The sequence below is a fragment of the Ptychodera flava genome, chromosome 10 (assembly GCF_041260155.1).
Source record: "Ptychodera flava strain L36383 chromosome 10, AS_Pfla_20210202, whole genome shotgun sequence".
NCBI lineage: Eukaryota > Metazoa > Hemichordata > Enteropneusta > Ptychoderidae > Ptychodera > Ptychodera flava.
The window spans coordinates 44,089,583-44,103,619 of record NC_091937.1 but is presented as its reverse complement, the minus strand read 5'-3'; the positions used below and the strand labels follow the sequence as shown (position 1 = coordinate 44,103,619).

Below are 14,037 nucleotides of genomic sequence, written 5' to 3'. Positions count from 1 at the left end.
GTGTGCGGATGCATCCTTGGCTATAGATGAGATTTTGTTCAAATGAAGTTTTCATAGCCCAAATTATGCAAATGAGCTATAAAAAAAAATCATGACAATGGTCAAGAATTTGATAACTCAAAAATGGCTGTTTTGATTGCTTTGAAAATTAGTGTGCAAGCACCTTAGGCAGACTTTATACAGTTTTATGCATATTGTTAAGATATCTTAATTTTTTTTGTATTTTTGCTGAATTTTTTAGTTTTTTTTCTCATTTAAAGCCGCCACTCAATTATCAGATTTATCTAATATAAATATTATTTCCTTGATAAAATATTCAATGGAAAACAAAAGAATTACAAACTGTTAATTTGCTGTTGACACATTCGCTAATGCGAGAACCAGGGATTGAGAAGGGCGCCTTTAAGGTAGCGACACACGTTAGATGATACTTATTTTAAACTCACTTTTTCTCAATAAATTTCACTTTTGGACCCAACACATTAATATTTTCTGTTAGCCCTATATCTCAACATTATGAAAAATATGTTTATTTTCCAAAATCACTGTGTCTGTGTCCATTTCTCTCAAAAATATGCGTTTTTGAGTTTTTTTACCTAAAAAAAATTAGGTGTTCAAGGACTATGGCGACTTGAGATCTTTTAACAGAAATCAGCAATTGAGTACTCTGGGGAAAAAACAGTGTCCCAGATTTTTTCTATTCCCTTTTGTTTCAGCACAATAAGGTGTGAAAGTAACAACTCTGGGTTTTTGAATAAATTACCGGGTTTCGTTCACTTCAGCAAGACTTTCTCTTGTTCCATAAATTTTACCAAAAATCTGAGACACCGTTTTGCAGATATGTATTGCTACTGTGACCTGGTAAAAAATCAGACCGATCTGTGAACCCTACTCCAACCTAATTTCTTTTGAAGTTACGCTTGTCTGGCCAAAATCAGAGGACAGATAAACAAAGAATTGTGTAAACACCCCTATACGTACAAAAATCGATCGTTAATATGACTTTCCGGGCGATTTTTATTCATGTTCACGAACTTGCATCAAGCAGGAGACTAGATGTTTTGTATTTTACATCAAATACCCTTCCGAAGATCATAAATGGCGAGAAAATCGGGAGAAACACACACAAACTGTTGAGATGTACGAGTAATGAGGGCGGTTTATTTACATAACAAACACTGCCACGGCTAATCTGTTTTTGCTCAAATTAGAGTCTAAGCTTGTTACCGTAACTGTTAACTGTTGTCAAGATCTATCAATCCGTTTCTCTTCAGTTTAGAAGTGTCTTTTACGCCCGTCGGAGGCGAATTGCGATATTTTACGTTTGCGAGAGTCCACATCACATTGTGGCGTCACGGAAGCTATGGCGGTGACTATTCAAGTTCGTCATTCGGCCCGTGCGCTTGTTGAACTTCCCCTGGAAGATGAAATTTATGCACAACGCATCGCTTGACACATCCACCAGTTTCATTCACAAATTTGTTCACTTATCGCCAACCTTCGCATAGGAATGAGCGTACTGTGGTAGACAGACTCTGTTGCTGACTTTCACGTTGGAGAACTTACTAAGTTACTTCGGTGGAGAGAATCTGATAATTAACCAGCTTCCTGGTCGGAAGAAAGACTCTTGTCCGACATCTCATCTTCTGCAAAGTTGCTATAGTACGACCCTAAGTCAGCAAACTGAGTTTTGTTCCGGTAGCCTGGTCCATGATCTTACTTACTCTCTTCTTACAACCACGCTTCCGTTTTACGCGTCTCGCCCTTCCGCTTGTCACCACGGAAGCCATTATTATAAACGTCACGCACACAGGACAGCGGAAAGTATGCGCATGCGCGCCGGACAAGATCAGAGAAATTAACATAATCTGTTGACCTTGCGTCCCTAACAGTACGCGTAGTTTGCAAAAGTCTATTTTTATCAGTATTTTAAGCATTTCTTTATACAGTATTGTCTTGACATTTTTCCTCAAGTAAAGGTCATACGGTACGGACTACAATTTTGAAATAAAACCAAAATCTCTGTAAAAATGCATTAAACGTGTGTCTATACCTTAAGTAAAATTTCTTCTTCTCTAAAAACACCAGCCCAATTGCTCTCAAATTTTGGTTTGATGTTTGCAAGGGTGTTACCCTTCCAATTTGTTAAAATTACTACAAAATTGGCAAAATTACTGTTTTGGGGCAATTTTTAGCTCATATTTGGCATGTACCGGTATATAAATACCAAAAAGAGCTTATATGGTGAGTTGATGGCGTCTGTATGTCTGTGTATATGTATGTCTGTATGTATGTATGTATGTATGTATGTGCGGATGTGTGTCCGTCACATGCAAAGACTCCCAAACCGCCACACCTACCATCTCAGTATTTGGTGTACAGGTAGACCCAGGGGTTGAGATGTGACGTTGTTCAAATGAACATGTCAGTGTCAAAAATATGCAACTGAGGTAAGAAAAAGGGAAATCCTGCAAATGTGCAAGAGTGGTGGCGTGCCAGTGACTGGAACAGGATACTCCACTGACCTTGAGTCGTTTCCTGTAATTGTTTATGAACTGTTACATGTTAACAGACCTACTCAAACTAAGAGGGACTAGCTTTGTTGAAACATTCCTCTGCTACGCATGTTGCTAAAGTTGACCTCCAGTACCTAAAGTTTCAGACCTTATTTACTTTTGTCATTCTTGTTTTTCTGGTTTAAATATTTCTTCTTGTTTTCTGGTTTTACTATGCAGGAATCATTGTCATAACATCAACATAGAATTTTCCTGCACTGAACAGATAGAAACAACATTTATTGTTGATCTTTGGTACCCATACTGGTATGTACCAATTCTGATCAAATGTGAGCGACACCGTATCATTGCGGTATTTTTGTCATTTTTGGTCAAAAAATTGTAAAAAATATTTTTTCTTTAAAAGTGCCCGATAGACAGCTTTTATGTTTGGTGTACAGATGCCTAAGGATGGCAACAGTTGGATATGTGGAAATCGTCCTGAAATATGCAAATTTTTAAGATGAAGGATGTTAGTAGTGTTGGGAAACCCCCAAATTTGTATAATTTAGGTAATTTCTCATTCTGTGACCTTCAATGACCTATACCAACCCAGGATATGTTGTGAGACAGTGGTTAAGGCAGTGAACATAATTTTGTCATATTTTATATCAATTTGTATTGAAATTTGATCACGAAAACAAAGCTGAGGTTAATTTTTTTAGTGCGGACCAATTTTTGCAACTTTTCCATGTAAGACACAAGAACTGATAAGAATTTGAATCCAGTAATTTCAGATGCTATAATCAGTGGAAGGCATTTCACGAGCTGGTTACATATAAATGACAGCACTGATAGCATTTTAAATATCCCCAATGTTGTAAATAGCTCGCCTACTTTACATTTTCTGCCATTTGGCCATTGTTGCTCTTTATATAGACGGTCAATACCAAGGCATGGAATATTTGATATCCAAGGGGAAGATGTTGAAGATTGATGAGGCAGCATTAATTTTCTTTACCTGATCCTTTGTACATGATTTTTCCCCACTCTCCCACCTTTTCTTTTTGTCAAGCCTTCTCTGGCGGTTTTTTTTTATTAGCTCCCATATATGCATATGTATATATGCAAATGGAGGGTATTCGTATAAGGTGGAAAAATGTCGTCTGTATGTATGTATGTATGTATGTATGCATGTATGTCCGTCCACATCAAAAACTCCTAAACCATAGCATCTACTGTCTTAGTATTTGGTAGACAGGTACACCTAGGGGTGGAGATGTGAATTTGTTCAAATGAACATGTCAGTGCCAAAAATATGCAAATGAGGGAAAAAAAGGAAAATCCTGCAATGGCTAAAACTCAGTAAGCATTGGTCAGATTTGGTTGAAACCTGGTATGCAGATTTCTTTAGGTATTCTAAATTACGTGTGCAAAAATTGGGATGAAATTTGCATGTTTGTATTTTTAGGGTATTTTTTTCCGTTTTTAGTCAAAAATCTTGTTCTCTGAAATCGCTCATCTGATTGCTATGAAACTTATTATTCATGTTCCTCAGGATGACCTCAGTCATGCTTGTACAAATTGTATTGATATTGTCATATTTGTAATTTTGGGGCAATTTTCCCAATTTTGATTAAAAATTTTTATCCAAAAACTACTGATTTGATAGCTTTGATATTTGGTATACAGGTATCTAAGATTAATCCCAATATCATGTATTGAAGGTATGTTGAAACTGGCATTTTTTTTGGAGGGGGGCAATTTTTGCCTTTTTGGTCCAAAAATTTTTCTCCTAAAAATTCTGATCTGGTAGCTTTGATATCTAGTTTACGGGTTCCTAGGGTTTATGTTAATTATATATTCAAAATGTGGATGAAATCTGTAATTTTGTATTTTGGGGGCCTATTTTTCTCATTTTTGGTCAAAAAATTTGTTTCTCAAAATTTAAAAGTCTGATTGCTTTGATATTTAGTAAACCAGTTCTTAGGGTTTTTGTTAATAAGATATATTGAAATTAAGTTGAAATCCGGAATTTTGAATTTTTGGGGCAACTTTGCGAAACTGTCAGTTTTACTGGGATATCTTTCATTTTGTATTTTTAAGATGGTATTTTTAAGATTTTTTTTGGTAATTATACCTACTGGAACTAAGAGTATATAATGTGGTGATTTAGTAAGCATTAGATATGGTAAACTGTATTTGGTTTTGAAATGCGGTAAAAATATCCTGGCAGATTTTGAAAAAATTCCAAACAAATGCCAATAAAAAATTCAGCCAGAGAAGGTTTGACAAAAAGAAAAGGTGGGAGAGTGGGGAAAAGAGAATGTACAATGGATCGGATAAAAAAGATGATGTACCTCATCGATCTTCCAGACACCGTCCGTTATCAAATGGTCCACCCCAATGTATTTTGTGCGCAATTAATCATGCAGTGTATGTTATTTAAGATGTCAAGTTAGGTAAGGATTTGAAAGGAATAGTCAAGTTCACCACAGTTTAACTTTATCTCTTGTGTCATCATCCTTGTGTAATTGGTTAAGTTTGTAAGTTGTTCCAGATGTGGATGCACCAGCTGTTCTGGAAGAAAACAATGTTTACTTTTCCCTATAGGGTTTCTGAGTTGATGATTGTATGTTGAAATTTCTCCATGTGTCTGGTGTATGGGCAAAGTGTAAACATTGGTTGCATGTTATAATTTTAGTCTATGTCAAATGTTGTAAATGAAAAATCAAGAACAGTTTACTATGTGCTTGTAAAAGATAACATATTTGTCAATACATAAACTGCCTTGCAGATTGATTGTCTTAAAGATTATCACAGGAGTAGAAAAGGAAAAGAAACTAATCAAATTGCTGTAACATATTCACTCTCAGTGCCTGTAGGCCTATACTTAACTATTTTATCATTACATTCAGCTGTTTGTTATATCTTTATCACTCTCCATGGGCCAAGGCACACTTGGGGTCAATGTCATCACTCTGTGCTGTGTTTCATACGATTGTTGACTTGTTCTGATAACTATATGGGAGCGAACAGTGATGTTGTCACTATTTTTGACATTTGCAAATGTACGTAGGATCTGCTTGTCCCATTCCTATAGAAGTTGATATGCATGTTTTCTAAAGTTGACTACCAGTACCTAACTTGAAGACCTTATTTGCTTTTGTCATTCTTGTTTTTCTAGTTGTACTGTGTATAAATCATTGTCATATCTTCAACTAGAATTTTGCTGCACTGAACAGATAGAAACAACATTCATTGTTGATCTTTGGTACCAATACTAGTACGTACCAATTCCAATCAAATGTGAGCAACACCGTATCATTGGCGGTATTTTTTTGGCCTTGTGCTATCCAAAATGAAGATTTCAATAATGTGAAGTCAAGCATGCCTGCTGACTTCATAAGGCTCAAGTATCAGTGAACAGGAACAAAAGGTGCTAGATGAGGCACAGAACGATGAATTGTGTATTAGAACATTGTGAACAACTTATGAATATTCACTGTAGATAATGAGTCATTTTCATTCGAGTTGTACACTAAATACACATTGATATGTTTTGTGTAAATGATTAAAATTATGTTGCGTTACCAGCTCTAATATAATTCATAGGAGAGACAACCTAATCATGTGCTAGCATGCTGTAAACAGCAAATACTATCCCTGCAGAGCTCAAAGGTCACTGCTTTATGTGGTTTTGTACACCATGAACCAATAGTGTTGTGTCAATACATCACCAGTAGCTATACTATATATAGTTTGCTTTGCACCATTCCCAGACAACAGATATGAGCAAAGGGTAAAGGGTCATTTTTTTCAAGGACACAGCACAGGATGGTTGTAATACCACATGCACAAGTAGAGTTTGTCATCTCTTGACAAAAGTTCAAACAACACTGCAGCCAGGATTTCTCTGTTGGTCAATTTTGTGTAAGGTGTGAAAATTTCATAAAATCAGTGATAATAATGTGTGCCTCACAAAATTATCCAGTTGGCTAAATTTTTTAGGCCATGTGCTTTTAGTTTTGTTGCCATACAGATGTTTGTTTTCATATATCTAGACCCAACTCAACTGCCTTAACTTTTTATGCACCAGAGTACTTTCATGCTGTGGACATATAGTTTCCTCTACAACAACGTGGTCAACTACTTCATCTAGTTTGCACACTAAGCCTCAAGAAGTTGTGTGAAATTATGAAAGCAACATTTTCATAGACTGCAATAATAATACAAAAAATGGAAACACAAGAGTGTAATGCTCACACTGAAAGGAATATTCAGAAACATCAAACTAGAAGCTGGTCACATAATCATGGGTTCCTTCAGTATTGCAATGAAGGTTGGATGTGGCTGGCTGACGTATCAGAATCTGCGCTGCTGAGATTCAATTGACGTTTGTTCTCAAAAATAGCGTAATCTTTTCCCAAGTAAATTCCTAGGCTAGTGCTACCTTAAAAATTGTGTTGACATAAAGTCACATAAGGCACATTTTGACTTAGTGATTGTCTGGTATTTGCCCCATACACGAGTTTGAGAGCTGTTTGTTGCTCTCATGGCTGACTTCTTGTATAAACAATGCAACTTCTCAACACTTCTCTCTCAGAAGGAAGAGCTGTTCATTTCATTTTTGATTGACAAATGTCTCCATTACCCAATGCTGTAGATATGATATTCTTAATCAAACAGCTCAAAATGATGTTTGTGTTTGAAGAAATGCAAAGTAAAGGATGTTTTCGAAGCAATGCAGTCATGATAAGAAGCAAAACATTCATCCTGAATGCCTGACACTGTCATAGTAGATGACTGTTTGCAGGAATTGAATCCTTCTATAGGTAAACTGCTTAATGTTCAGACAGTAATATCTCAAGTTTCTGTATGCTATATACTATGTCAATAATCAACCGTAAATAGAGGTAAACAAAGAAATACATGAAATATGAAGGGCACAAGCAGATAGAATAGCACAATTTGTCACGCTACAAGATGTGAGTAAAGGTGTTGAGAAACTGCATTGCCTGTATTTTTAAAAGCATATGGCATAGCTCAGCCCAACTGAAAACATGATACAGAAGTTTTAAGTAAAAAATCAGAAATCCACTCTAATTCTACATGTATATTACTACTGCACATGTTTTAAAAGCTTTGTGAAATACGGAGGTGTAAGTATGGACAAAGGAAGCATCTCCACTTGTCTATTTTGACTTCATTGTTGTATTTAACTCTTCCGTTCCTTAAAGTATTCTACATTCTACACAACATCAAAAATCAGTTTCTCAGTGAAAAAAACATATCTTGCTTTAGAGGACAAAAAGCCACACAAATATAGTGACCAGTAGTATGTTGTACACTGTTGAATTCATTGTAAACTTTTTGAAGTTTGTGATAACTCTTTTATAATAAGGTCATTACTGTTAGTTTGACCTGTTAGTTAATATTTTTTACAGCAGAGAGCAGCGCAGATTTGACTTTTAAGTAGAGCTTGATATTGATAGGATACATTACCTACTTTGTTCCTAAATGTACACCACTTGTTTCAAATACCGTATTACTTCACTAGCGGCAGCTTCTCAAAGAACTCTCAAAGAAAAAAGTAATAAAGCACTACACAAACTCTTTCACACTGATCAACCAGTTTCCTACAACTCTGTAGGTAATTAAATAGGAAACTGGTTGTTAAGTGTGAAAAGAGTTTGTGTACTGTTTATTATTTTTGTCTCTGAGAACCTGCTTCTAGTGAAGCAGTATTTAAAACAGGTGGTGTACATTTAGGAACAGAGTAGGTAATATATACTACAACCTTATCAATATCCAGCTCTACTTAACGATCAAATCTGCATCGCTCGCCACTGTAAAATTCCTACGTTGATTGTTTATATTATTTTTGATCTACTGGTTTGAACACTAGGTAATTGTAATTACAGGTAGAATCAATGTGAATGATGTGATCCAAAGAAATGACATTGATTGTTTACATGTTATGGGCATGGACTCAAAGCATATTACTATACCTGATTGTCTACGGTGGATGAATTCCTTCAGCCATGCCGTATGGTTGAGAGACTCAAACCAAACAAATTGAATTTTTTATGTCGTCACGGGAAAAAACACATAAATGTGTTTATCGTACTAGTTGAAATGTCAAGGATTCTGTGATTGTTTTGCTTAGCATCTGACATACATTTTTCAACACTGTAATTCTGACATTTGCTTGAAACAGAATGTATGCCCATGTCTACGTGCAATGGAAACACAAGGGTATCTGTAACCCAATTCAAATATCATTTTGAGATGTTTGTACTATACATATTCCTAAGTATGGTGTCTGTTATGTTCGGCAGTGAACATTCCATCCAACTGGTTATCAAAATCCGAGATAACCTAACGGCTGTATGCAGAGGTCAAACTGCAGCCGTTAGGGTCATCAGGCAGAGGCTAGTAAGTCAACCGCATCGGACTCCAGCTTAGATTCAAAGACTTTGCCATGAACAGGGGTCAAGCGTTTGAGAAACTATTTTAGGCCTTTGCTCAACATTATAAAAGCGAAACTATTTTAGGCCTTTGCTCAACATTATAAAAGCGATAGTTTCACAAGGCGACAATTATGAAGGGCCAAAGAAGGCAAATTTGATGGCCAGCTTATCAACCATCAGCGATTTAAATGGAAGGAGCGAGTAAAATAGAATGTTTTCAAAGCCATGTAGAGAGGACTGGCTGTGTAAGCTGCCTATCTTCCCCTTTTACATAATCGTAGTATGTTGGACACCCCAGCTGGCCTATGTCATACACGGCTCATACATGTACATAGCCTTGGTGGTAAGGGGAGACGTGAAAAGTTCAATGTAGGGTATAAACTTATTCCTTTTAGTTTGGGGGTGGGGGAAGGGGTTTGACCCAAAAAAGTTTCCATCCTATAAATCGGTTTTGGGTAAAAATTGCCAGGGAATGAATATTTTGAAAAAAACTAGCCGAAATGCGCACTTTCATGTTGAAGCCAGTGGAAAGAGTTTTTTTTTAACATTTGCATGACCACCACTGCCCTTGTAAGCGTAAGCAATGCAGGCTGTTGGCCTCTGTTGCACTTGGGTTGTGTCATTATATTTGGCTACATTTCTAGTGCAGTTGCAGTCCGCCTGGATGGAGCAGAGTGCAATTGTTACAACCACCAGGACCGATGAGATAGTTCTTGTCTTTAATACCTCTGAAAGTAGAAACCTGGACTTTTATTGATGTTGTTCAATCATCGATAAACTTCAAGTTTCTTGTTAGTATTGTTGTATTTACATTGGATGAAACACAAAATTAAAGTGCCAGTGTTATACTTGGCCGTCTTTATTTCACCCCTAAATTGACAGATCATTTGCTTCGCATTACACTTAAAGAGCCCGGCAATATGTTCAATATAAGTCAATTAAGTTTCTAGGGGTGGTGGGGAAACTTACGGATTTAAGTTTTTTATTTGAAATTGAAATGTTGATGTCGCCCAAAGCGGGCAGAGAAGCGCTTGTTTCAAATGATTGCAGATTGATAGTAGATAGCCAATCAAAGTGCTACTTTCAAACCACCCATGGCTGTTGCACGAAGGTCGCAGTTTCACGTTGAAAACGCGGGCCTGGTCGGAGATTGCCCCGAATATTGCAGAGAATTTTTATCATGCAATTTTTATCTGAAACCAACAAATATTCCGATATAATGTTATACATTCTACTAATACAAATGAGAAATAAGTGAAATATTTGTATTTTTCCCCGATGTTCAACATTGGAAATTAAAGAGCTGTTGTTTTTATTGTCATATAGCCAGTATATTTCACATTCATGTGCCAGGTTAGTCTGTATAACTTGACTGTGATTACATTAAGATTATGAAGTGTACTTTGGATGGTGAACAGCAAATAAGCGGCAGGATTAGGACGGGAGGGCTACTGTTTTCCAAGGAATGATTTTGGGAATCACAATTCAAAGAACATAGAATATTGCTACAGTGTCTACTTCTTGTGCAAAGGTGACAATTACGATAAAGAGACTTGAAAACACTTCTACAAATTGAATTTCAAGGACCTGAAAACTAGGAAGGAATATTGTTTTACAATCGGCAGTTAGCAAAATTTGTCCTGATCCTTGTCAGTATTGTAATCTCAGTTATACTAGATTTATGTTGAGAGAAATTACAATTTATTCAAGAACGCACCCGTGGTTTGGTTTCGGCCCTCTGGGCTCTCCTCAAACTGAGATACGGGTCTTATCCACGGGCCATCGATTGCGCCTGCTTTTTACAGAGCAAGGTGTTCAACAGCCTGACTGCGCTTATCTTCCAACCCGACCTACAGCAGCACTTTATGTGGCTTTATTCAAACTGACTGTAGTTACAACCATGTTGCTCGACTTTCGCCAGTTCAGGATTTTCGGTGCAGGATAAAATGACGCTTCAAAGCTTTGTATGCGCACATATGATGTTCCCTTTCCAGCGTAGTCCTTAGGTCTTACATGGGATTGCTTTACCTTACACATTCATCTACGACATGCCATATATATATATATATATATATATATATATATATATATATATATATATATATATATATATATATATATATAATATATAATATATATATATATATATATATATAGGCGTATCACAGTGGACGTCCATATCATGCTGTGTATATGGAGAGACTGGGAGAGACTGAGCAATGATATTACTGAGGCTGTGATCCGCCTTACGTAGGAGAGGAAACGTGCCTGCACTGAAATGCTGTGCGCGTATGATGATGCCTCAATCCTCGCATTAACCTCTCCGTTTACACTTTTCACAGGAGCAGATGAGTAGATCATGTGATGGGGACACATCAGTTGCAATAAATGCTGACGTTGATGTCAAGACGCCGCTGTTAGACACCGATGATCAAGAAACAGTGGGACAAAGTCAAAGTCAATTTACGCATACTAGAGTAATACTTACCGTTCAAGTATGCAAAAGGAAGACAGACGACCGTGCACTTGAAATATGTCACAGAACTGAGATGTTACTAATGTTATACGATCTTAAGTCTTCTTGTTTAAATGTCAACACTTCTCAACTGAAAGAAATAAATTAATGGCTAAGACAGAAGAAATTCTCTTGAATGACAAAGAAATGAATTTATATAAAGATTTCATTGAAAGAAAAGGGTTGATCTGTTTGTATTTAGGAGACTCAACTGAAAACTACAACCCTGAATTAAGCTACAAATTGATATTATTTTTAAACAATTCTTAGTCGAAGCTGTAGACAACAGAAGGAATTTTTTGAACTAGCTGTTAGCATTCTAGTTTTTATTATATTGTGGCTGTGTTTTTTTTTTGTTTTTTTTTGTTTTTTTTGTTTTTTTTTTCTCTCTGTACTTGAAATTTATTTTTCATCAGTGTTTTGCAGCTCCTAGTGTTTTATTTAGTGAGCCCCTGATCTAAAAGGGATGCAGCAATTAATAAATAATAAATAAATAAATAAATAAGTCTGAAATCGTTTTGAAAGTCAGCTGATATTTTCGAAACAAAACGTGCCTTTTGCGTAATACTATGAGGATGTGATGCTTGGTATCTATCTATCTATGTTTGTGTGTGTGTGTTTCGGCAAAGTCAACATAATCACGTCGGTTTGACATCTTTGTAGCAGAGACCTAGCTTGTCACGGACATCAACGATTGTGGGCTATGTTATACACTCACCGGGATCACGTATACTTGCGATTGTCCAGTGTGACCTTTTGCTCTCCACGAATGAGGAAATTTCGATGGTATTGCAACGGCATAATGTTTACCAAATATTATAATGTCACGTGTTGAAAGCTTCATTGTCTTTTTATGGTGGCAGGACGACCGTTAGAAAACAACCTACGTGTACACTCTTGTAGTGTGTATCATGATCAGTGGTCTTCTGTGCGAGAACACCATTGTGAGCCCAGTTAAGCTTATGTTTACTTGAGCTAGTAAATATCACGTCGAAATATCGACCAGTGCAAGAAAGCTAAGTAACTTTTAGTATGATTTATCGCCAGTCTCTCCGGGGCTGGGGTACTTTTTAGCCGTTAATTTTGCAGCAGATTGTGTTTTAAACGTACCTTTTGATTCCGCTACTGAGGGTTTGTGTTGAATAATTGAATGTTGCTGTCCGCCATATATCTGTGTCAGCAGTGTTGTCAGGGCTATAATTCCATTTACCTATGTATACAAAACGTGGCACGGGTCATGTCATTTTCTACTGACAATTCGATAAACGATTTTTTCGAGTGATTATTCATGGATTATGAGAATTTCTTTATGAGTTTCTTTATCGTATGATTCTGCAGTACCTTTGGAAAATGAGCACATAACCCAAGGACATTACCACAGCAGTTTCACTTTGTGATTATTCACGGTCACTTTTGGAGTGACCGTGGCTTATGCGCAAGACACGGGGCTCAAATTTACATTTGACCACTTGGTGATCTACGTTTGATTCGATAGGCAGATAGCTCAGTATACTATATCAATATATCCACTTGGGCGTTTGACTCGTTTGTTATTGGACAGCGTAGTTGTCTGCGCAGCAACTGAATAGCTCAGGTCGGACAACAACTGTGCAGAAAACTATACCGAGTGTTCTGCACATAATAGCTAAATTTATCTCACCTGGCCACCTATATATGGATGTATATCGCGTGCCACGTGACTCAAAAAGGCCAATTACCGACGCGCTCATACGACCTGCTTTTTTTTTTAGTTTTACCTGCCACAACAGACAAGCGACTAGAAAACTACATCAATCTTCATATTAGCAAATGTCTAGTAAATTATATACATAATATATGATTTAGAATATTCCAGGTATTAACTGAGAACATCGCCTCAGAACAATTTAAGAACAGGCAATCGTAACCGATGACAACTTCAGAAATGTTATAGCTTGCTGAGTCGATAATAGCACTTCTATTTGTACATTTGAAGCCACGTGCAATTATACTTCATTATGCTACATCAAGTCTGTAAGCTGTATTATCCATTCAGATCAACTTTGGAGAAAACGTACCATGCAGTTGGTGGGAATACGGTGATTCATTGGTGGTAACTACTAACCCAAATACTAGTTATGAAATGAATACAAATGGCAGGTCTTTGTTTCCCCTAAAGCAGCTGTTGAGAACTCGATGCAATTATATGCACCTAAATTGAAGCCTATAAGAAAACTAGGTAAATCAGTGGAACCATGGACGTAACCACGCCACCTGTAATCCAGAAGATTGAAAAGAACCAGCCGTTTTCAGAGGTTTTGTTGTCATGACTTTAAGAGGAAACGCAGCCAACATTGCAAAAATGCCTACGTGGCTGTGATTGCGAAACTAATCTGACTGCAAAATGGCGAACGGAAATAAAGTCCACTTGCACAATTGCAGCTCTATCATAATGGAGAGACTGTGGCGTGTCGCAAAGACTGTGAAACTGTTCACTTGCTCGGCACATTTCGCGCTTGCGTAGACACATCTTGAACTTTAACAGGTCAGATAATTCGTCTGCGTCAGTTGATTG

At 36.9% G+C, this 14,037-nt stretch overlaps 1 protein-coding gene across 1 annotated transcript in view; it reads left to right on the top strand.

Annotated features, from left to right (window-relative positions):
* Positions 1–12,845, top strand: part of LOC139141681 (uncharacterized) — a 28,379-nt gene extending 15,534 nt beyond the window's left edge. Inside the window, exons 8-9 of the mRNA XM_070711265.1 lie at positions 11,311–11,445; positions 12,822–12,845. Coding sequence (XP_070567366.1) covers positions 11,311–11,445; positions 12,822–12,845 — 159 coding nt within the window. The remainder of the gene's footprint in view (positions 1–11,310; positions 11,446–12,821) is intronic.
* The last annotated feature ends 1,192 nt before the right edge of the window (positions 12,846–14,037 follow it).